Below are 25,181 nucleotides of genomic sequence, written 5' to 3'. Positions count from 1 at the left end.
GCACAGAAAAAACGGGGCAAAGAGGCTAAAAGCTGAGAGAGTGCGCATTTCTAGCGCAGAAAAACAGGGCAAAAGAGTTTAAAAGTTGCTGTAATTAAGGAGTTTAATATTATGAGACATCATGAAATTAAACATCAATTTGAAAAATCTTAGTTTACACAACACTGTCAAAGATAAAGATAGTAAGTCAAGTAAAATGGTGCATAAAGAAATAATCAGGAAAAACGTATTATTTAAAGTGGTATATTTCATTATTTGTTTTATTACAGTGTGGCCCGTGACTTCAAATATATTTCTCCTTCTGGCCCCCAACAAAAAAAAAAGTTTGGACACCCCTGATTTAGGGTTTAGTGGCTCTTTATTGGAAACATGTGGTTTAGGGTTTACGCGCTATTCAGACAAGATTAGTTTCTCAGGGGGTCCTTGGGTAATTTTCTCTTTTATAATTTCCTCTGTGATTTTATTCCCATGGAACAACCATGTATGTGTTTTTCTCAGACGTCCACTGAGAAAATTACAGGCTTAATTACCTACTGTTCTTCACTGAACTCCGTCGTCCTCCGGTAATTTTAGTCCCATCCCGAAAAAAGCACATCTAAAATAACTATTCGTCCACTGCTAAGCACACATAGACTGTTGTATATAAGTATATGGACAGGGCGTCCCCATTTACTCTCATTACGGCGTTTTACAGCCAAACGATGGCCGAAATGGAAGCTGCCATCTTGCGTGCGCTTGCGCAGTAGAGGCAAAGTGGAGCCAGAACAGGAGCAGCAGAGGTGGGAGGCGGGGCCGTGTAACTGCCCAAACCCCGCCCACATGTCGTGGACTCCCACCACCCATATCGGGGAGGCGCACAGCCAGCGCGTCAATCACCACATCGCCACGCCTCTTTATTTATAACAAAAATCCTATAAAACTCAATACATGTAAAGAAAAACACTGGGTGTTATTAACATAGGAGGGGGCTTGCAAAATGTACAGAGCCTAACTTCCCCCCAAAAAAACTGGATGTGTAATTTTAGATAAAAAATTCCATCATCTTCCATTAAAAAAGGGGTTAAAACTTGTACCTCAGCCAGCCACCAGAGAGCGTACGAGACATAGTAGCTTCACTTTTCAACCGCTGTCCTTCTGTCCAAACTCATATACAGTCTGTGGCTGTCTATGGAATCGCATACTACTATACTGCATATTGTATACTAGCTTTAGGCTGATTTAATACGCAAGTAATATTGTAGTATGCCATTTCAAATACTAAGGCTATCTAAGCGCCGTAATTACACTGGGTGCACGTTTCCATTGAGATCCACATAAACACAACAGTGAGTGGAAATGGAGGAGCTACTGAAAGTCATGCCATGTGACCGAGAAAGCCAAAAAAACTCACTGGTCCTCCTGTTTTTTTCAATTGCAGTCAAGATGCAAAAGTTTTATCACTAAGTAGAAGTGTCAAATATTTTTCACAGACGCCCCCCCTGAAAAACTCATTCTGTCTGGATAGGGCTTAAATCAGTTTCAGCAGTGAGGAAAAGAATTTGAGGTCTAAGAGGTGAAGTGCAGTAATAAAGTAATTGATAACATGATAAAATAAAAATGCAGTTTGTCTGATTTTACTAGCAAACAAACAAACAGATTTAAAATCACCAATAACACCAAAAATCACCATCACTACCCAAACCAGCACACACACCCCTCCTCCACAGGTGAGACCGGAAGTTTGGGGGGATGATGTCACTCCACAGAGCTGTGTAAAGATGGCGCTCCGGCCCGGATCAGGGGGAGGCGGCAGGTACAGAAAACCCTTAAATTCAGCGAATTTAACTTGATAACTGTGCGTTTCAGGCGGACATGCTCTGCTAAAGAGTACGGTTATTAAAGCGCGGGCTGGGTTAGGCGTGTTGCGGGCGGAGGGGCACTTTTCCCGGGCTGTATTCTGTGTGTGCTCACGGTGTTAGCCTGTTAGCAGCTGCTGCTAACCGCTCTGTCACTTCTCCGGGTTAGCCAGCCGTGCTAACCGGCTAACGGTCGGGGCGGGTTACATACACCGCTGCGCACCGTGTGAGCTTTTACTGCAGCTAACTGACCATTAATATAACAAAACCAGCCGCCGAGCTTATTAATCATATCTCTGCTTTAGCTAGCTCTGCATTTATCATGACTAGCTTAAAACACTGGGTTCACAGCTAAAGCTAGGGTAGCTAACCGCTATACCAATAACCAGCGCTGCACCTGACCTGCCCACCGCTCTCATTCTGTGTGCAGCTTAACAATGTTCTTATTTAGAGATAATAAGTTATGTTAAGGTACAGTATCATTATTTTGTGATAACAAGTGTTACTAGCTTGTGGTTGTTTTGAGGCACTAAGTCGTTATTTTGAGACGCTAAGTGGTTGTTTTGAGGTACTAAGTCGTTATTTTGAGGCGCTAAGGGGTTATTCTGAGGTACTAAGTCGTTATTTTGAGACGCCAAGTTGTTATTTTGAGACGCTCAGTGGTTATTTTGATGTAACGTTACTAAGTCGTTATTTCGAGACGTTAAGTGGTTATTTTGGTTATTCTGAGACACTAAGTCGTTATTTTACGATGGTAAGTGGTTATTCTGAGGTACTAAGGCGTTATGTTGATGTACTAAGGGGTTATTCTGAGATACCAAGTCGTTTTTTGAGACACCAAGTTGTCATATTGAGATTCTAAATTTTTACTTTGAGGTTCAAAGTTATTACTTTAGTATCTCAAAATAAAAATATATGTATACTGTTGCAAGTCAGCCACTGAGCTCTCATCTGTGGGCGTTTGTTCATCATATTTCCGCGGTAGCTAATTTTGGGTTTATCATTATTGCCTTAAATTGACTGTGTTCTTAGCAAAAGCTAGGCTAACTAGTTAGCTAGCTTACCAGCTAGCCGTTCAATTCATCACTTCAATAACTAGCACTGCACCTGACTTGCCAGCTGTTCTCATTTATTTATTTAGCTTATGTGTTCTGTCTGCAGTTGCAATTTACCGATTAGTCGACATTGGAATTTGGAGTAAACTTTGGAGCATTTTCATAATCAACATTTCCAATTAGTCATTGCAATAGGCCTGTCACGATTATTACATTATGCACTTATCATATACAATAAAGGACATGACCTCAATAATATGTGATAACTGTCTATTGTATTTATTTGTATATTGTGTTTGTTCTTTATGTATATACAGTAGTATGAAAAAGTTTTGTTCACCACTGATCATTTTCATGCTTTTCGTTTTTTTTTTTTTTTTTAAATCATTGGTTGTACAGATTTCAATTTCAGGTAACTGTGTCATATAGCAAACAAACACAGTGATGTGGTGTGATTTTAAAGTGTGCTGTTCATGCTTGGAAACTATCAAACCTGACTGAACTGGAGATGTTTTGTAAAGAAGAATGATCCAAAATACCTTCAGCTAGAAGCTATAGAAAGTTTTTAGAGGCTGTAATTTCTGCAAAAGCAGGATCTACTAAATATTGATAGTTTTTCTGTTGGAATGCCCAATTTTATGCACCTGTGACATATTATTGCACACTGAGGACAGTATTTTAGCCAGTCATGCAATTCCAGACCAGTGCTTCAATAACTGTGACTCCATACATACACTGTGCAGTGACTGCAGTAGGTGAAGAAAAATGTATACATATCATATATTTCCTATTCAAAGAGTAATTAAAATGTTTCTTTTTAAAAGAGTATAATTGCTCTGTTATGTTATTCTATCATTGCTATGTCAGTGGCATTCAGTGGTCTTTAAATGACAATAATATCTTTCGTTTATTTCATTTATTTTCTGGGACAATATATTGTTCACAGGTGTAGTTGTGAAATCAAAATCCAGCGTGAGCTATCTTTTCAGCATGCCAAACAAAGCGTTTATTTGGAAGAATCTTCGAAGCTCATTCAGTTTAATTTAAATACTTATTTAAATACTCCCTATATATTCATATCCCTTCCAGCACCTCTTGCTAAACACACTTTTATGAAGTCTGGCCTGTGAAGAGTTATGCCCTCTCAATCCAGGCTGTCTAATCCTGTTGCCTCTAATTTGGTAATTTGTCAGTATTTGGATGCTGAGACGTTAGCACTCTGTAAGCGTACTGAATTTGGTACCGCTGTGTATATTAAGTCCTATATCTTTCAGAAAAAGGCAGTCTCATAATTTATTTACTGGCAGAGCTTAGGCCTCTGGTGAATGGCTTAAATAATGAATAGCTGGTTCCACGCACCACAGATCCAGGTAATTGTGATACTGAAGGTGAAACCGGATGATGCCCGGTGATGCCTGGAGTGCAAGCCACTAGCAGTGACAAGAATAAAAAAAGCACCTGCAGTTCAGTGAAGTTTGATGTAAACCCTGAACTTGGATTCACTGCACTTCTCTGAATATATTCAGTCTGGAAAAGTTGCATTACACGCTGTTGCTTTTGAGGGATTGGGAGGAAGGGCATTCATATAAAAGGAAAATGTGTCCATACGTGTTTGTTGGTGTCTATGTAGATACAGAAACTTTGTAGCTTGTTTTAAGGCGTGTCAGTGTGTAATTGCTATCATACACCTTACGCAGCATAAAATGCGCAAAAGGCATGTACTAATTCTCTTAATTAATCATGGATGTGTTTTGGGCGTAACATTAAATAAACCAATCAGCATGTCACTTGCCATTCCCTTTAAGAGATATTGTTATTTGAACTGCACATGGTGGGGATGCTGAGTGCTGAGGCCCATACTGCATAAAAGTCTCCAGCACTCTGCTGACTCAATAACTGCTGAGTTTCACACCTGCTCTTAGAGCTGCAAAAGGGGAACCGACTCCACATTTAGAATTTAGAATGTAATGTCATCAAGGTTACTTTAGGTGTATTACTGTGTACATGGCTAGATAAGCTATAGAAACAATACTTATCAAGCCTGTCTTGTCGCTGTTGAAACAAATGGTGCTCCATAGTACCTGAGGATAGATAATGTTCTAGAGGAGGAGCAACAGCTGGTCAGCTGGTGTTCCTGTAGCAGGTGATGCAGGCTGGACGTTGAGTCTGACAGGCTGTGACACATTGCAGGCCAAGAAGGGAAGTCAGCCTTAGCGAGTGAACCACGGCTGAATTAATCAAGTGAGACCAAACCCAGCCTGCTGGCGTTTAACCAGAGCTTGTCTCATGCCAGAAGCATCGATGGAAGCTTGCGTAAACAAGATGTGATGTTGGTGTTAAGTGAGGGATGTTTTTAGAAGCACTTCAGTGAGTGTGTTGTGGAGGTGAAAAGTAAACTGTCAATAGCGATTTTGCAGATTTCCGTTTAAAACCTGACGAATGGCCAACTCTGCTCATTTGTAATATTGCTCAAACTGTTCATTTGGGTCCAAGGTTCACTCATTCTCTGTCATCTTTTGTGGAAGTGGTGATTAATGATGTTTGTTAAGATGTATACTCATTGGGTGCCACAGAAACCACAACAGTGATACTCGTGTTAATGCAGAGTTTTGAAGAAACACCTGACTGGTGTTTTGGTGCTGAAGCAGGCCTGCTGGTGATAAATAAAGACACACACTCAATTCAACAAGGATTCTATTTAATTCTTGAAACTGGATTTGCAGTTGAACACATTTTAAGCAGTTGTAACTGTTTTGAACAATATTTGAATATTGAAATGGGCACTGTTAATGTTTATGCATAATATACTAGATTACACTGGAGCTGGGAGAATGGATCAGTGTGGTGCATGACCAAAACTGCAGTGTGGTGTTGATCGGTGCTAGTTTTCCATGTCAAATATCACAGGTTTTGATTTTGTACTCAGAGTAAATACAACGTGATGTGGCATGCAAAAGTTTGGGCATATCGGTAAAAGGCCCAAAGGGTCCAAAACAAAAAAATGTATGGTCAGTACTTAATAATAACTTCATTAGCAAGGATCACAGTTTTAAAGCTTTTTGTAGCCAACAAGTGTCCTTGCAATTAGTGTTTAGGGGATATTGCCTGTTCTTTTTAACAGAAAGCATCAGGTTCTGTTGTTCTGTTAAAGTTTATGCTCAGATTTTTGTTTAGCTGTTTAGGTAAGAGCAAGGGCAAAAGGATCAGAAGTTTGGAGGTTTCGAGCACCACATGAACCCATCCCCACCCTTTAAAATCCCCTGATTTTAACTGAAAAATGAAAAAAAATGGAAGAGGTAGTTGTGTACTGGGTGATGTATGGGTTTAAGGTCGGAGCAGAAGGAAGATCTGATTGGGCTGAGCAGTGTTGGAAGTCACCAGGGGCGCAGTATTATTGATTGATTGATTTGTGTTTTGTTTTGCATCATTCTCGCCTATAGCACAGTTAAACCTGTGAGGACGCTGCAAGTAACCGCATTAATTGTGTTTTTTAAGGTTAGAAAATGTTTAAGCAGGACAGGTCTGTTTCATTAGTTCAGAGGAACACATTTTGGCTGTTAATGAAAAAAACATGGTTTGTGGTTATATGGTTTTAATAGAAATACCGTTAATATTTCTGACATTGCCTTATAGGATGATGTAGATAGGCAGTGTACCAGTACTGCCTGAGGTCACTTATCTGAAGCACAGAATATCTTAAGCTGTGTTCTTCTATGTGTGTTTTTAAGTAAGCCAGCTGGCCTGTGTGTGCGTAGGTCAGAGCAGCAGTGAGCGAGAGCTTTTGTGTGTTGACATTTGGAAATGGCAGATTTGCGGGGCCTCCCTGCCCCTGACGTCAGGGCAGATTTCTTTCAGTGTTAATCTGTGGGATTAATTCTCTGTTGTGTTTGTCTGTGGTGCTGCAGTCTCAGTGAGCGCTCTGTAAAGCTCTGATTCTGAGGGTGGACAGATGCATGGGCAGACCTGCTTCAGGGCATCTCTGTAATGTTCTCCAAGGGAAAGCTGAGAGTTTCCTCAGGGCAACCTGCGTTATAATGTCAATCAAAAGTAGAGATTTAACAAAGCAAAACATAAAAAAAAGACTTTTTATTTATACCACTTTTCTCCCCAATTTAGCTATACCAATAATCCTATCCACACTTTTTAGCTGTATTCCTTCCATCACTAGTGATGCCCCAACACCAAGAGGGTGAGGACTTGCACATGCCTCCTCCGGTACATGTAATGCCAGATTCTTTTTGAGGTGCTGCTGATGTAGCTAGCGAATTGGTTCCAGAACATCAGCTAACAGAACGACATCACCCTCTGGAGTGATGTAGAGAGAGTGCCATCTATCCACCGGGAGGCCAGTTGTGCTCTCTCTGACTCCGGGTGCCGATGGTGAGCTGCATGACTGGGATTCGAAGGGATCTCTTGGTTAATAGTGGCATCGTATTAGTCCGCTGGGCCATCCACCCTTACTCCTTCTGCAGTTTTTACGCAAAGGCAAACTAATTCCCTCATATATTGTGTGATTTTGTGGAACAATGTACGTAAACCCTGTAGTAATCAAAGCTTTCATTTACAACCTTATTTTTTATATTCTACACACTCCTGACCATAGAATCAGCCACAAACCTATATACAAGTCCAGTCACACAAACAAATAATAAAAAAAAAACCCACAGTGAAACTGACAAACAAAATGATATACATTTTTGATCATACTGCTGACCACTGCATTGTCCTAAATGTGTTGTGATCCAATTCTGAAGCCCAGGGAGTAATGTAACATTTTATAATAAATATAAAATATATAATAAATAAGGTTCCTAATTGTTTGTTCAAAAACGTAAGATCCTGTGCCCATCTTTGCTTCTTAAAGGCTTTTGCTTGTTTTTTAAGATACTTGAGGTCTTGGGCAAAAGTGGTCATTTAGGTTGTGGAAGTGATGACAGATGGAGTGAAGTGATTGTAATCATCCAAGCTGATTATAATGATGGTGTGTTTTAGTCAGATGGTTTCCTGTTTGTGGATGAAATAAAAAGGCAGAATAGGCACCATAAAAGAAACGTAGAGGTTTTTCAGTCTAACAGAGCAGTATGTCATAGTTTAGGAAGTCCTGAACTGGTCTGTAAACTAATTGATGTTTGTTTTTTTTCTTTCTTTAGTTTTATGTACCCTGTTGGAGGGGGACTTGGACCACCACAAGGTAAGAAACTGATATTTTTCTATTATGAAATGCTTATATTATGGATACACTGATAGGGTGGGAATTTTGGGGCACTGCCTATGTCTGATATTACACCCCTATAACTTGGAGAGAGGCTAGACACCCCAGTATAAATAAAAATAAATAAATAAAATAAATAGAATTATTTAAAATCAGTGAATTATGAAGTATTGCAGCCAGTGTCAGCCAATTGTATGTGTGATATTATATGTACTCACAGTCGCAAATCTGTATTAAAGCCCAATCATGCAAAAAACTATAAATAAATAATAAAACAAAAAATACTGTGATATGCTGTAAAACGGTAAGAATCTTGAAAAATACAGTGATATACATTTTTGGTCATACCTCCCAGCACTATATGTGAGCAAATATTGGTTTAAAATATTATATTAAGAAATATTACTAAAAAAAAAAAGTATTTATCGGCCAACGATGATACAGTTCTGATATCATCATGCATTCCTAGCCGATATGGTTTGTTATAATTCTGGTCTGTGTATTCAGTCTCTTCACTGTGTGCTGTGAGGTTACTGTTTTTTTCTATTGAACTTGTTTTTTTGCTTATTAAATATTCTCCATCTTCACATCTCTTATTGCTAAAATTAGCTGTGCTAAAAATAAGACTGCTGCATCCTGCTTACAATCCAGCCAGTCTTCTGTGTATTAATAGAACCGTTTTTTCTTTATTGATAAGCACATTTAAGGGAAGGGACAGTTTTTCACTGTGCTTATCTTAAGCTACTGGTCTGACCCACTGAGGCCAGATTAGCCTCTGTATAATCCTATTTTTTAGTGTGTTTCTACACACACTTGTTTAAGTGTGTATTTGTGGAGTCAGTGCTCATTGTGCTTTTTTTTGTCAGTACTTCTGTGTAAATGTTTCTTTCCCCCAGAATTCAAATATTGAAAGTTTTTATTTTGTGTATTAGGTCTCTAATCCTATCATGTTTTGTGACCCTTTGTTTTCTGACAGGGATGATGCCCATGCAGCAGCAGCAGCAAGGCTTCCCCATGGTCCCGGTCATGCAGCCCAACATGCAGGGCATGATGGGAATGAATTTCGGAGCCCAGATGCCTCCTGGTGCCATGCCCATGCAGGTAATCTGAAATTTTTCAGATGCTTACTTAAAACAAAGGCCTATGAGAATCACTGACAAGATGGTGCAGCACAAGCAACCAAGGAAACTGACAAATTTGAGTTTTTTTCTTTTAAAATGATTAACCACCAACTATATTACCATAGTTTAATGTGTAGTTTCAATGTTTTATGGCCATTTTTTCATAACACTCTTAAAAGAAAATGTCTCGTAGTCTCAGTAGCTAACTAGCTAAGTTTCACATTCCACCTTAAATGGTGCAACAGATGGCAGAGGCTGCAGCTTTTAAGGTGCATCTGAATATTTTAATTCATAAATCCTCTATTGTGATTTATAATATTGCTAGGGCTTGTACTTCATTCAATACTGTGGAAATGTTCTTCTCTACAATTACTGACTCTTTTTTATGCTTTTTTGTGCTGGTGAATAGTGTAGTAAATTTGACTAATATGTTGTGCATCTTTTTGCAGGGTGGGATGGCCATGGGGATGCAGGCGCCGGGCATGCAGTTCATGGGTCAGCCACAGTTTATGGGCATGAGAGCCCCGGGACCACAGTACCCAGCTGACCTGCAGAAACAGATGGCAGAGGAGCACCAGTAAGCATATTTCTGTTCAGTTTCAGAGGCAGATAAAGAGAGAGAGTGTGTGGGTTGCTAAACCCCACTGTCATCTGTTTTGTGTGTGTTTGTGTGTGTGTGTGTGTGTGTGTGTGTGTGTGTGTATGTGCAGAAAGCGGTTGGAGCAGCAGCAGCGCATGCTGGAAGAGGACAGAAAAAGGAGGCAGTTTGAGGAACAGAAACAGAAACTTCGTCTTCTGAGCAGCGTCAAACCCAAAGTGAGACAGACTTTAAAACCCCTTCTATCAAAATTTTTACCACTTTACAAACTCTTATCACCATATTTCAGGGTTTGTATGGTCATGATATAGTGACCTGTATCACACTTACATAAAGTCCTGACCTGAATCTGAACTATACTGAATTATGCCCAGTTCTGTGAGCAGGATCTCAAAAAATTAGAGTATCTTTAAAATTTACTTTATTTCAGAAATTCAGTTCAAAATGTGAAACTCATATATTACATAGATGTATTACACATGGAGCAATCTATTTTAAGTGTTTTATTTATTTTATTGTTGATAATTATGGCTTAAAGCCAATGAAAACCCCAAAAGTCACTATCCACTGTGGTCCACTGTGTTATATTATCAAGTCTAAAGTCAGTGCAGTGTTTTCCCGGAAAATCTTACAGCACTTCGTGCTTCCCATCTGCTGACCACCTTTATGGAGACGCAGATTTCATTTTCCAGCAGGACTTGGCACACTGCCCACACTGCCAAAAGTACCAATTGGTCTTATATAATATTCTAATTTTCTGAGACACTGATTTTTTTTAGGTTTTCATTGGCTGTAAGACATTTATCAACAATAAAATTATCAACAATAAAAGAAATAAATGCTTAAAATAGTTCACTCTGTATGTAATACATCTAAGTAATGCAACTGAATTACTAAAATAAAGCAGCTTTTTAGTAATATTCACAATTTTTTAGCTGCACCTGTATGTAAATCATTGGCCTCAACTGTAATCTACATTTATTCTATAATAAAATAACTCATATTATAATATAATCTTTTACTTAACTATTTCCATCTGCACAGACTGGAGAGAAGAGTCGAGATGACGCATTAGAAGCCATCAAAGGGAACTTGGACGGGTTCAGCAGAGATGCCAAGATGCATCCCACTCCTTCTTCACAATCTAAGAAACCAGGTATGTTTCTGGTGTCACTTTCCTTCCTGTCTGTCGCCCACTCATATTGTCATCTGTAACAATAAATAGTCTGAATAGTCATGCAGTGTGACAATAGCAGATCCTCTGTGCTGCTGTCAGTCTTGGTTAAATGAGCCTTACTGAGGGATGTCTGTAGATGTTAGTCTGTCTCTTTGATGTGTACATTTATTCTGTTACTGCTTATAACTGACATGACACCAGAACAAGTGTGCTGAAGAGAAGCTCTGGGCCAGAGTGGGGTTTTTTTTTTTGGTTGCTCTCAAAATAGAACTCCAGTTCCAGTGAAGTTGAAACGTTGTGTAAAACATAAATAAAAACAGAAAATAATGATCTGCAAATCCTTTTTTAACCTATATTCATTTGAATTCACTACAAAAACAAAAAAAAAGTAGTTTAAGGTTAAAATGGATAAAATTTATTGGTTTCTGTAAATACTCACTTATTTTAAATTTGTTTGTGCAACACGTTGTAAAGAAGTCTGACAGGATCATGTTTAGCACTGTGTTACATCACCTTTTGTTTTATCACTCAATAAGCGTTTAGGATCTGAGGACACTAATAATTGAACTTTGTAGATGGAATTCTTTCCCATTCTTGCTTGATGTAGAACTTCAGCTGATCAACAGTCCGGGTCTCTGTCATTGTATTTTGCGCTTCGTAATGCTCCACATATTTCAGTGGGAGACTGTTGGACTATTTGTTCATGCAGTTGTTTACAAATAGTGCTTTTCCCCCGACATGGAACCGGCACCGTTCTGGTTCCCAAACCTAATTTTGAACCGTTCGCCGTGTTTCTACCAACAAAAGTAGGTTTCAGAACCAAGAACGTTCATTCGCAGCGGGAACCAAAAAACATTAGGTTTCTCAGCGCGAACCGTGGCGACATCTGTGGGCGTGTCTGAGAATGCACAGTGTTCTGCTGGATTTGGTGTTCTCCGGTGTTTCAGGATAAGCTTGAAGGGAGAACTAGGAAGGAGAAACTCTATGGTGAACTAGAGGAGGATTTGTTTGCACGAAAGAGCAAGTGATAAACAGCTAAAAAAGCTTAAAAATGGAGTGGAGGTGGTTGGGGGAGTGTACCGGTGTTTTATGATGTGCTGATGACAGTGTGCTGGGCAGTAGGTCAGCTAACCAGATGACTGGGGCACTGAATTCGGCCACAGCAGCGGACCAGCTAAAAACGCAGAGTCTGAACGGAACTGGTGGAAAAGCGCTTAAAGTGGTGAACCTCACCCCATCCTCGCTTGTAAATGACTGAGCCTTTCAGGGACCCAATCATAACCCTCACCTGTTTCCAATTTACCTATTTACCTGTGGAATGTTCCAAACAGGTTTTTTTTTTCTTTTTAGCATTCCTCAACTTTTCCCAGTCTTTTGTTGACCCTGTCCAAAACTTCTTTACAACATCAAATTCAGTGTGAATATTTACAAAAAACAAAATAAAGTTTATCCATTTGAACATTAAATATCTTTGCTTTGTAGTAAATTCAATTGAATATATTAAAAAGGATTTGTAAATCATCATATCCTGTTTTTATTTATGTTTTACACAACATCCCAACTTCCCTGGAATTGGGGTTGTACACCGGCTAAAATACACTGGTAGAAACTTCCTTTTCTTATGTTATCCCTCTCTGTTTCCACTCTGTTTCTTCTGTACGTTCAGTTCTCATTATGTATGCACAGTGAAGAGCTTGTCATCACTTGAATTCCTTTCTAGTTGACTGTCAGAACTACTTCTCTGGTCTCATTTGCCCTATATAGATCTCATTCTCATTTAGAGTGTGCTTCACTGCACGGAACTCATTATATGAAGCAGAACGGACATGATTTGCAAGCTGGTTCTGTACATCCTGGAAAAAGTACAGTTTCCTGTTATTTATTCAGTTTTTTTTGTCCCCGATCTGATCCTCGCCCCTTATTGCTGAGTATCAGACGATACCGGTCCAATTATTACAGAACAATGCAGCCATAATAGTTAAGAGATAAGAGGTGTTTCTGATTAATACTGAAGTAAAATATCTTTCAATTGGATTTCCAGACAGAGATTAAGCCATTGAAATGCTGTGTAGTCTAAGACTTTATCACTGTTTGGGAGACTTGCCCTTTATGTGATGAGAGACATTCTGGAATTATCGGTTTAGTTTTACTAGTGACTAGTGACAGTAAAAGTACTGCATGATAATGTGTTTTAATGTCTTAGGGCATTTTTTTCACATGTAGTTATGATTCTTAACTGAATTTATAATCTAGTAGGACTGATCTATGTGAGCTTTTTTGCAAAATAGTAAAACTGCAGATTCTAACTAAACCCTGTAATTTATCTTCTGAGAACTCTCCTCAGTGCTGCTGGCTCGGCAGTCATGCCCATTAATAGCAACTTAAGGCCACCAGATGTCGCACTGAACACACAAGGATAAAACAAAGACCCTGATTGGAACTAGTCTGGGATTAAAATGGCCGATACACCCAGTCCAATAACAGCATCCAATTACAGGATTTGATTGGAACATCCCTACAATTTTTCTAAGTGTTCATAATACTTTACTTTACTTCATGTATTCCATCACTGTCACTGTAACTGGTGTTGTGTTTGTTGTTTCTTTGTCATTCTTTTCTGTTTTTTTTTTTGTGTGTGTTCGCAGACTCATCGCCATCTCACTCCTCTGTCCCCCCTCAGTCACTCCCCCCTGCTTTTGCAGAGGATGATGATGATGATGAGTTTAGTGACTTTATGCAGGGGCCTGTTAGTGGCTCCTCCCTCTCTTTTCCCCCTTCCTCCCTTGCTCCATCATCCTCTTCCTCGGTTGTCAGTAGTTCGCCCCTAAAAGCAGGCTCCGCCTCTTCTGGCCCTGTTCCTCACCCCCTCACCTCTTCTCTGCCCCCCTCCACTGCCCCCCCACACTCATCTGTCATCTCCAGCTCCCAATCTGCATTCCAAGGTAACTCCTCTTTCACTGTCTCTTATTTATGTTTTATTATTTTGTTGTTTCTTCATTCTTCGTCACGCTCATACATTGATAACGTGCCTGAAATAATTTTGATTGATGCTTCAGTTATAACCAGCGCTGTATCAATACACTGACATACCAAAGTAGTTGATCAGGAAATGTTTATCCAGATTGCTGGACTGACCTGGGGTATATGGTTGTGGGACCTCCTGCATTGAATGTGGATGTGGATTTGAATGTGATTTTTGTCGGAGTTGCTTATAGCTCTGTTTGCATGGACTATTCTAGCCGGTAGGGCTGCATGTTCAGGCTGGGTCTGCCACAGTCCATGTCATGTTGTTAGTGTGACAAGGCCTGGGGGGATTGACAGCATGCAGTGTTTGTATGTGAAGCTCTGCTGCCCTGCTGGTGCTACAGATGCTGACAGGGAGATAACATGATAACATAGAGATTTGTCTCCTGCTGAATGAGCTCACCATGTGTTCCACAGTCACAACAGCAGTCAGCCGTGTCTGCAAGGAACATTTACCACTTTAAAGCTCGCTTGTTTCTCATCTGTAGGAAGCTAATCAAAAGATGCTTTCTCCTAGGTCAGTCGTCTAGGTCAGGACACTTTGATTGTTATTTTTCTGGAGGGAAACGATTGTACAGCATATATTTTTTATTTAGAATTAAAAATGTAAATTTGGTGCATAAGAAAGTAGTTTTAATTTCCCCATACCACTAGATGCTCTGTAGAGAGCTTTGTAGAACAGCACTGCCAAATAAGCATACTGGCACAGCTTGCTAATTAATGCCAGCCAGTTAGCATAACAAGCTAACACACTGGAGTAAAAGTAGCTCAGCTCTGTGGACTCCTACCTGGAGAGAATTGGAAACAGCACTTTATCTGAGGAGCTCCTGTTGCTGCTCCTTGCAATATGAGTGCTTTTATCCAAGTAAAATAGAGAAACAACAGCAAACAGCAATTATTCATAAAAAAAGAGACAAATGGAGTTACGCAATCGATCGACAGCTCAGAAAAAAGTTCCTCAGAAGAGCCCAGATACAGTCCTAGGTATACATGTATTTATTCAGCACAAGAGATAAAATATTATAATATATGTGCCTTTAATTTTTATTTTTTTATTTTTTGCTATTGCTGAATGTAAATGCTGTAGTTTCAATATATACAAAATTGCCATTTACTCGATTTTTTGATAAATTATATTTGTCTTCTTAAAAAAAAATAAAATCTAAGAAAGGTTCCGCCCGATGCTGGCTGGGATAGGCTCCAGCACCCCCCCGCGACCCTTAATGGATAAAGCGGTTGATAATGACTAATGAATGAATGATGAATGAATTTAAGAAAAAAATAAAATAAAAGTTTGCCAAAAATATATATATATATATAAATTTCATAGGGCTCTAGGCATATGCTATAGAAGGCATCAGCACTGTCAGTGGGCAACACAGCGGGTGGTAATGATTGTGACCGGCAGCATCTGGCTAGAATTGTCCATGTGAACAGACTTCAGCAGAAATTACATCCACATTCATTGCAGGAGACCCAGCTTGTATATCCCGCAGGTTAGTGCAGTGTTCTTTAGCTTCCATTTAACATGATACTAGATAGCTCCTATTCCATGATGTTTGGCATGTCGGTGTGTGTATATTACATATTTTGGAAAGATAAATTTGCTTTTGGGGTGGTGTTTAAATGATGCTTTTCTCATAGAAAAGACTGTAAATGTTAAAAATGGGACATTTAATATATTTATTATGTTAGTACCCAATAATGAGTAAACTAAGTGGTTCCACCTGAAGCTGCAGCCATTTCTTACCGTGTTCTCCAGGCCCGTCTCTGGAGGAGAAGCTCTTTTCATCGTGTGATTTATCGGCCGACAAGAGGGCCCTGGTTAACTTTAGGCCTCGGCAGGCCCTTGCTGAGGTTGCACCCAGAGCCCAGGTCTCAATTCAGTTCCACAGCAGTTCCAAAGCCCGTAACTGGGGCAGCTCCTCGGATGACCTCAGTGCTGCATTCACAGTAGAGAGAACCCCTGAACCCACACCTGCTTCCAGACCACCAGTAGCAGAAACCCCTCCTAAGCAGGTGTCTGATGCCAGTGGTGAGAAGATAATTCGCCTCATTTTATCCTTCTCTTCGTTCCCGTCCTTTCAGTTGCGCTCACTCTTCACTTTTACTAATCATGAAGGGCTGCTAGAAGTTTCAAATCTGGATTTCTTTACTAAAACATGTTTTCCAAACCATCAGAATCAGTAATGTAATGAATATAATTTTATTTTACACTTTTATATTTTATTTCTCTAATCCCAGCGATATGTTGATTTCTTCTGACTTAAAGTATGCAGACCTGTGGAATTAATTTGCTGGAGGCTGAAGATTTTCTAATTTACAGTCTGCACAGCACAAAAATAAGAAAGGGAATCTTCTTCATCCTAAAGAGCTGCTGCTGCCAATGATATCTAAAAAAAATTATTTTTCCAAACTTGTACCATAAACAAACAATATGCTATAATTCAGTAAAGACTGAATGCTGAATACAGAACACAATTTATTTATTTATTTATTACTATTTTTTTGTTACATTTGCCACTTTTTCACAATTTAATACATTTCATAGGCTAATTCTTTTTTGTCTCTCTTAAGAAAAAAAGTGAATGCAAAAGTACAATCTTAAAATATTCATTGGAAAGTTAATGTTTTATTATCCTAGCAAACATACCAACAAAGCACACTACATTTACCTAAGCAGTGCTATTCTAATCTTGAATATGCCAGCAGCTCTACTTTCGTCACACTTTTAGCCAGGTAGCACTAGCTACCTCAGCAGTGCAACTGTAGTCCTAGATTTACAGTGGAATTTTAGTCAAAGTTTTACCGCAGTAGGGCTATTCTAATCATACATTTATTGGAAGTGCAATTTTAGCTATAAATGTACCTTAGTAGTGCTAATCTAATCAGAAATGTACTTCAGCAATGCAACTGTAGTCATAGATTTTCTGCAACAGTGAAATCTTAGTTTTAAAAAAATCACCTTAATGGTGTTCTAACTATTACACTTATTAAGGAGGTGCAATTTGAGTAATACATTTACCTCAGCAGTGCTATTCCGATCAAGAATGTGTCAGCAGTTCTACTTTAGTCTCACATTTAGCTAGGTAGAACAAGATACCTCAGCAGTGCTACTGTAGTCATAGATTTACAGCAACAGTGCAATTTTATTCATATATTTACCTCAGTAGTGCTAATCTAATCCTAAATATACCTCAGCAGTGCAACTTTAGTCATAGATTTAAAGCAGCAGTGCAGTTTTATTCATACGCTTACCTGGGTAGTGCTATTTTTATCCTCAGGAGGTTAGTGAAAGTGTAAGCCTGCTGCCACTGCTGAAAAACAAAATCCTAACATTAGAGGCAATACTGCAGTATGACTTAAAATGAATGAGCCATTGTTTGTATAGATGATTCAAGTTTTTTTTTTTTTTTTTTTTTGCTGTTTCCGGACAAATATTTTCTGTTGGCAAATTTGGCAATTCCCCGCTGATAACCTTTCTTGTTTCTGAGTGTCAGTGGGCAGGCTAAGGGATCTGGTCTAAAGGTAACAGCCTCCAGGGTTTCTCAGACTCTTAAGGAATGACCTCGTCTTTTTCCTTCTGCCAGCGCTGGGAGTATTTCTCATTCCTCTCTCGAGCTTCTCCTCATTAGAGAGTTCCGACAGCCTGACAGTGTGAGGAGATTCGGCTGCTCTCTGGAGATCCGCTGGAGTTTTACCTGCTGACTCCCTTCACGCTCTGCCTCTGCCTTCTCTCGCTGTAACCTTCTTTAAAGGACTTGGCCTTCTTGTGCATGCTGGATCATAGGGATTGGGCTTCGGTCTGATCTCTGATTCTCTGTTTTCCTTCTGCCTTTTCTCTACAGCTAATATTAAGAATAATTTAAAACCAAGCCTGAATGGAATAATGCAGCATGATTTCCTGTTCAAACAAATAACAAATCACGTTATTAACATTTAAATTAGTAATTACATTGAACTAGATTTTGCTTCACATATTTAGATTTCTTTCTTTAATTGCTTTTTAAAGGTAGGTAAACAAAAAAAAGCATGTGTACATGATCATTTTTAGCAGAATTGTCATCTACATGATATTTAGTTCTGCTCTGAAAACATGCTAATTTCTATTGACTAACTTTTTTTTTAAATCACTACTTTTTAACAGAAAACATGGTCACAAATCACTTGTCCAGAAATCCATGTCCAATGCCCTAGCAAATAAGTTTAGGGTTATTTAAGTACGGAAAACTCTTGGGTCCAATCCCATTTCTATTTTGTACACTTACCCCTTGTTTTGGAGTGTAATCCTTTCCCTTGGAACTCCCCCTAAGAATTAGGACAACCGTTCAAACACCCAATACACATATAGCTATAGCAGCGGAGTGCTAAAGTTCAGCAACCTTAGCTAGGTAACTTTAGGACTTAATCATATGTCTTCAGAAAGGGGGCAGGTGGTGCAGCTATTAATTGTTCTTATCTATAACTTAATTTCTCTGTGATAGGGAGCTGAAAATTATTTTTTATTAGCTTTTGTTTTAATATATTTTTTTCCATTCCACCTTAAATGCTGCAGCCTCTGCTGTCTGTTTCACCATTTAAGGTGCGGCAGAAAAGTTAGATATCTAGCCCAACTGCTTGTTATGAAGAAAAAGGCTATACAAAATTGGATTTACATGTTAAACTATGGTAATATAGTGGTTATTTAAATTTTTAACAAAAGAAAATCTTTCTTTTTTTTTTTTTTTTTTTTTTTTTTTTTATATAGTTTTTGCCTCAACATCTTGCCAGTGATTCTCATAGCCCAATCTCCCCTAACCTACCCCTCCAACCTAACAAGAAATTAGGACACCCTACCCCTAGGTGTGAACATGCAAAACAGAGGGGTAGTGCTAAATGGTAGGGTCAAGAGGTGAAATTGGTTTGGGCCTTAATATAATAACTTATATGAAGAACCAAGACTGAAGAAGTGAACCCATTTATCTCTAGCAAAAAAAATATCAAAAAAAAAAATATCAAATTTGATTAAACATCAAGCAAAAGTCTATCAAAGTTTACCCGAGGGGAAAAAGACAGTTGAATGTCTATTTAAATTATTTATTTATTTCTTAACTTTTTATGATGCAAACGAAACATATGCAGGACAAGATGTTTACTGTTGAGTGTTACATGAGAGAATAATACTGTAATTCTCTGAGGTTAATCTTCCTTTACGTTTGCTAACTGGAAATCGTATGGCCTTCCTGGCTGAAGTAATTGGGAATGTACTGAAACAGCATGGAGCCAGTGGAACATCTGCACTTGGCTCTCTTTACTACCCAGCCAGTGTGAAGCACTGCTGTACCTGAGTGTGCTGTAGGCTTCAGGGAGCCACGCTAGGCTTAGCCTGCATAGCTTAAGACCCTGCTACTGTGTCTCACTGCTGTTTTTCTTTTACTACAAGCAGGTGTTGATGTCTACCCCCAGCAGGGGATCCAGCCCATGGTGCCAGCCTGGCTCTACAACGACTCTCTCATTCCAGGTAATTAGCAACACGGGACGTTTATGACGCACAGACTTTTTTCGCCATTAACACAGATGGCATCACCCAGCCAAGACTTTTTGTCTGTGTGTGCCCACAGGCTAATTCTTCACACAAAATGTGTACGAATTATATCTTTATTAGGTATGCAATGAGGGGGCCAAATCCAAAATGTGTCCAAAGGCCCTAAACCAAATATCAAACAAGCAAATTTTCATTAAGTTAACTTTCTTTATTATATTACAACATAGTACGATACAATTTAATACAAATATAACTTTACAGGTTTCTGTTTTTTCCAGTATTTCCAGTATTATTCACACTGATTTCAAAGCAAAAGAAAGTATAAGAGAATAAAAAAAAATAAATTAATTAATTAATTAAAATCCACTCCTCAGTGATTTATAGTCACATACATACTGAGCATATAAAAAGAAATGAACACATAAATAATGGGTTATACTTTTTTTAAAGCCTTAGTGTATATGTTATTTGTTCCATCTGATAAACATCTTATATCTTTTGTATCCATAAGCATAAATGTTGGAGGTGGGGTCGGAGTTCATTTATTTAATTGTAATACATTTCAAACTGTACAGTAATTAATATTCCAAGTAAATATTTTTGGTGTGGACCTTCTGATCACACTATTGGGAATAACTCCCAGAAATGCCACTGTAGAATCCTGTGGGATATCCTGCTGTACATCTTCATTAAGACCATCATATACATCCTTCTAAAAGATCTGCAGCTTAGAGCAGATCCAGAGTAGAGCAGAACCACATTTGTGCTCCACAGTGTTTTTCAGCATGTGCTGCTACTATGTGTTGGGCCTGTCTTTTACACTATTGCAGGTGTTTAGAAGTATCTAGAGATTTATTTTCCAGTAATTTCCTCCTTTTAACGTTAAATAAATTATGTGAGACTGTCAACACTGCTTAAAAAACGTTAAAAAATGTTAGAGGAAATACTGGCTAAACAAACCGATTGAGTTTATTTTGATTATACAATCTGAGTTAAATGTTTATTTGTTCAGACTATTCAGCAATCTTAATAAATTTCAGTTTATATGCACATGATAAGTAATTCTGTCCTAAATAATGAGCATACACAGAATATCACTTAATTTAAACGTTACCATGACGACCAGTGTGTCCAGTCAGAGTAGGAGCAGCAGAATGTTACCTGAGTTTTTAGCTGATGTGTTTGTTGTTGGTTTTTATTGATTTAAGTGGTATTCTCAAGCAAGGAAAATGTTCTTTACACTTGCACATTAAAGAATGGAGAAGAGAGTCAGTCCCACCGCCGAGAGCACCAAGCCTCTGGATTAAAGTTCTGACTATTATTTTTCTATTTAACATTTTATTTAAAGCATTCTCCTCACTCAGTCAGATAGAGACTGTACTATTAGGACTATTCTTTTTCGACTGAGGTGTACACATGGGCACGATCTATTTTTACAATTGATCTATAAATCAGATTATTAACGGATTATCTGGCAACGTGTACACATGACTTTGTGTAAAGTTTTTCCCCCTTCAATAGTGAAATCCTAAATCCAGTCACCTTTTTTTTTTGTTTGCCAAATACTCCTGAATATTCATGAACTCTGTTTACACTAACTTTTTTTGCCTTACCGAAATCCTAACTGCTGTGTTTTTCTTCTGTGCAGACATGTTCAAGAAGGTCCTTGATTTCACCATGACTCCAGCAGGCATCGACACAGCCAAACTCTACCCCATCCTGATGTCTTCAGGTCTGCCCAGGGAGGCTCTGGGTCAGATTTGGGCCTCAGCCAATCGCACCACGCCGGGCAAGCTGACCAAAGAGGAGCTGTACACTGTACTGGCCTTGATTGGAGTGGCACAGGTAGCTATGAGTGCTGTGAGTCACTATGAAAGTATGGAAGTGGATTAGGCCAAACTGTGGCCTACATCTTGGCCCAGTCACTCCTATTGCATGACGAATAAGTCAGTATGCCAACAGTGCCTAAGAATGTTAAGTCCCATTGCTGTGCTCTGAGTGCTGTTCCCATTAATTCAGTCCAGCACTTTTTAGAAAGTCCTTGTATCTTAGATTTCTGTCATGCAACATAGATTTAAACCTGTCAGCATCACAGTTTTACTAAATTTCTTAGAAATTCCCTATTTTCTCTGCTTAATATTTCAGTCAAATGAATTTTATGTGAAAATGTAATGTTTTGGGAGGCAGATTCCTAAGTTTTTGCCAATATAGAACATCAGCACCTTAAATAATTATTTTCTTAACCATAGATTGTATTTCATTTTTCATGTTCTGACAGTGATGATCTCTTGGGCATGCTCAGTATATATCACCATTATCACCATTTCCAGTAAAGATTTTTATATTTATATTATTTTTATATTTTGTATAGTCACCAGCTACATGCCAAAATAACATACAGCCATGATATACAATTCATAACAAACGGTGTGGCCCTATCTTAACCAGTACAATAGCATTGATCTGTCAACAACTATCAGCGAGTAACCCAGCTCAGTAAAAGTTAGCATTACATCTAATCTGTTTCAAATCTGTTGATGCTTACTGCATTTTAGCTAAAACACTGTTTAATTCGTATGTTTTTATTAAAACTAATATCACGTTGGTGTTCTAGTGAAAAGAAATCCATGTGATGTTACATTACAATATGCTATGTGTTATGATAGGGCTGGACTTATTAAAAATTAATCAAATTTGACCTTAAGACCTTTTATGTGGCTGTATGATAAATTTATATATTTCATTATAATTGAAATTTGAATTTTCATTTAAAAAACACATTGAAAAAGCTTGAAATTTTGCTGTCTATCTTCTTTTTTTTAATGCTGTTAATTAGTTTATACTGCGTAAAACATATTTAAATGCTCATATGCAGCAGTGATTTGTAGATACTTCGCAAATATCAGGATTAGAGAATGCAGAGTCGATCACATTTTTTAAAGAATCGTAATCGGGTGGAAAAGATGTAGATTGCTATTTTTTTTTCCTCTGAAGCAACAAAATTGTGATCTGTACATCCCTAGTCAGGATGTATTATTGCCTTTTTGATTTGGATACAGAGCTTTTAATCATTGCTGCCTTTCCTGTAATATATTTAATGTAATATAAGTTAATATACTAATGTTTAGATTACTATATCTACATCACACATCAAAATATACTGCACAATTGATCTACATCCTTAAAAGTTTTATAGTAATGTGCAGTAAAACATGCATTGGATGGAGGCTCACCAGTAGGAAGTACAAATAGAGAGCGTGACCAAAAATAATTGCGATTAATCAAATAATAATCATCAGATTAATCAACTACTAAAATAGTCATTAGTTGCAGCAATACTGCTGTGAGAGTGGTGAAGTGAAGCAGCAGTGACCCTGGTGAACGACGAGTGCTGACAAGAACCGTCTTATCTCCCTGAGCCGGAGCTCCAGCAGCTGCACCCCTGGGAGCCGGCAAAGCCATACAGCACTTTCGTCATCGTCATCATCGCTGCTGCTGCCACTCAGACAATAAGAAGTCTTTTGTAATGGAAATTTTCCTCTTTAGGGAACAGTTCCTCCTGCAGCAGCTTAGCAGAATGATGACAGTCGACCTGTTCAGAGGGAGGGGCTGGGCTGTGGGTGATAGCTGTGGAAGATGGGAGTCTGCTTTAATGACTAATTTAGTCTCGCGTCTCACTTTTTTATCAGAAAGGAGGTCTGTTGTCTGGCTGCTTTGCTTTTTAATCGCTACTTGCTAATCAGAAAGAGGCAGTGCGTTTTTACCTCCATGTAAGCTGAGTAGGCGCAGGCTTGCGTGACGCAGCACTAGATCAAGGACTATTCAGCAAAACTCACTTTTTTTTTATTATTTGCTGAAGTAGTGCGTCAGATCTGTGCTCTTGCTTTGAGGCTCAGTTTTCAGTTTTGATGAACGCTTTTGAGCTCTTATCTAAGCTTCCACACAGACTATAAAAATAATAATTCAGTTTAAAAATAATAATTGAATTTACCCCCCCCCCCCATCCTCCCCCAATTTAGCTAGGCCAATTGTCCCACCCATTCAGCTGCTGGTCAGCTGTATATCGCCCATCACTAGTGATGCCACAACACCACAACACTGCCTCTTTTTGAACGGCTGCTGATGCAGCATTGCCGAGTAGCATCACAGTGTTCAGATACATCAGCTCACAGACGCCTTGTGCTGATCAACATCACCCTACGACTGATGAGGGGAGAGAGCGCCATCTACCCACTCAGAGAGAGCAAGGCCAATGGTGCTCTCACAGAGCTCCAGCAGCTGATGGCGAACTGCATGACAGGGATTCGAACCAGCGATCTCCCGATCATATTGGCAGCGCTTTACACCACACCTCTCGGCTATTTAAAAGGCTGTTTGACACTATTTTTATTTTTTTATAAAAGTAAATAGAAATTTCATTTAAACAAATGATTAATAAAAAAATCTAGGATTAATGTTGTTTGGGTAATATTAAAACCCTCTACAAGGAAACAAGCAGAATCCATATACCAGTAACGTAATGTATATATACAGAGCTGGTTTTAATGTTGTGGCTGGTCTGTGTTTGATCTGCGTATTAATATAATATTGTGCTTTCCTATTCGCCCTATTTTTTCTCAAAGCAGTATTTGCTTAAATACAGGCAAATAAACACAATAGCAATTTCGAAGTTGTCAGAAAGTCAGATTGATGTAGTGTTTATTTATCGCCCGATACGTCGATAATGCTTTAAATTCAGTGTGCTTGTCCATTCCAGAATAAAAGTGTTGCTTGACATCAGTTATGTAATATGTAAATATAAAATTATGTAATAAAAGAAGCTAGAAAAGTTTGTAATTTTATTTATATTACCATCTCTGTCACATTTATACTGTTTACAGTTCTGAAGTTCTGCATGTTGTTTGTTTGTTTGTTTCAGAGCGGGCTTCCAGTGATGAGTCTGGATATCCTGAGTCAGTTCCCCTCCCCTCCGGTGCCCAACCTGCCTGCGATGGCTATGACCATGCCCCCAGTGTTGGCCCACCAGCAGCCCATGATGGCACCTGCTGCACCTGCCGTCATGCCTATGCCTCCAAACCCTCCAGCACAACCTCCCAACAGTTTCGTCACCAACTTCCCTCCGATCCAGGTAATCCCAAACACCATCAGGCAGGGTTTCCCTTTTATTTGGAAGGGCAATCCTTTTTACTACACTTTTGTCTTCATTAGGGCTTCAACGATTAGTCAACATAATCGAATTGGCTGACTTTAAAAACTGTAAGTGCAGCGTTAATGTGTGATGGAGCGAGCGAGATAAAAGGGCGAGACTGAAGAGTGATAAATAGAACATCCTGATTGGCCTATCCTCATGGTGTGATTAGGTGTGATTAGGACTGAGTATCGAAATTTAATACCAAAAAGGCACCGATCAAAATGTCTGTGTCTAGGGGTTGGCAATATGGCCATAAAATAATATCATGATATTTCATGGTATTTTTGCGATATCGATACTCTTGGTGATATGGCAAAACACTGAATTAAAAAAATAATTTAAAGAATACACTACTGCAATATTATTGCTACTGTATTATTGCATATATGATATGTCACACCCCTTACTGAGATATTTAAAAAAAATATTAGAATTAAAGAATTT

The 25,181-nt window shown here is 38.7% G+C and overlaps 1 protein-coding gene across 8 annotated transcripts in view; it reads left to right on the top strand.

Moving 5' to 3' along the window:
* Positions 1 to 1,705: 1,705 nt before the first annotated feature.
* synrg (synergin, gamma) overlaps positions 1,706 to 25,181 on the top strand; it is a 63,000-nt gene continuing 39,524 nt past the window's right edge. For 3 of the 8 annotated variants that reach the window (XM_049466839.1, XM_049466838.1, XM_049466837.1), the window contains exons 1-11: positions 1,706 to 1,792; positions 8,041 to 8,081; positions 9,079 to 9,203; positions 9,673 to 9,800; positions 9,934 to 10,039; positions 10,866 to 10,977; positions 13,644 to 13,940; positions 15,785 to 16,057; positions 19,445 to 19,522; positions 21,195 to 21,391; positions 24,465 to 24,674. In XM_049466839.1, the coding sequence (XP_049322796.1) occupies positions 1,758 to 1,792; positions 8,041 to 8,081; positions 9,079 to 9,203; positions 9,673 to 9,800; positions 9,934 to 10,039; positions 10,866 to 10,977; positions 13,644 to 13,940; positions 15,785 to 16,057; positions 19,445 to 19,522; positions 21,195 to 21,391; positions 24,465 to 24,674 (1,602 nt within the window). In that variant the 5' untranslated portion in view covers positions 1,706 to 1,757. The remainder of the gene's footprint in view (positions 1,793 to 8,040; positions 8,082 to 9,078; positions 9,204 to 9,672; positions 9,801 to 9,933; positions 10,040 to 10,865; positions 10,978 to 13,643; positions 13,941 to 15,784; positions 16,058 to 19,444; positions 19,523 to 21,194; positions 21,392 to 24,464; positions 24,675 to 25,181) is intronic. The other 5 variants (XM_007248618.4, XM_007248622.4, XM_007248623.4 and 2 more) reach the window with 5 other exon arrangements.

Source organism: Astyanax mexicanus, chromosome 18 (genome assembly GCF_023375975.1).
Source record: "Astyanax mexicanus isolate ESR-SI-001 chromosome 18, AstMex3_surface, whole genome shotgun sequence".
Lineage (NCBI taxonomy): Eukaryota > Metazoa > Chordata > Actinopteri > Characiformes > Acestrorhamphidae > Astyanax > Astyanax mexicanus.
This window is presented reverse-complemented; position numbering and strand designations above follow the sequence as displayed.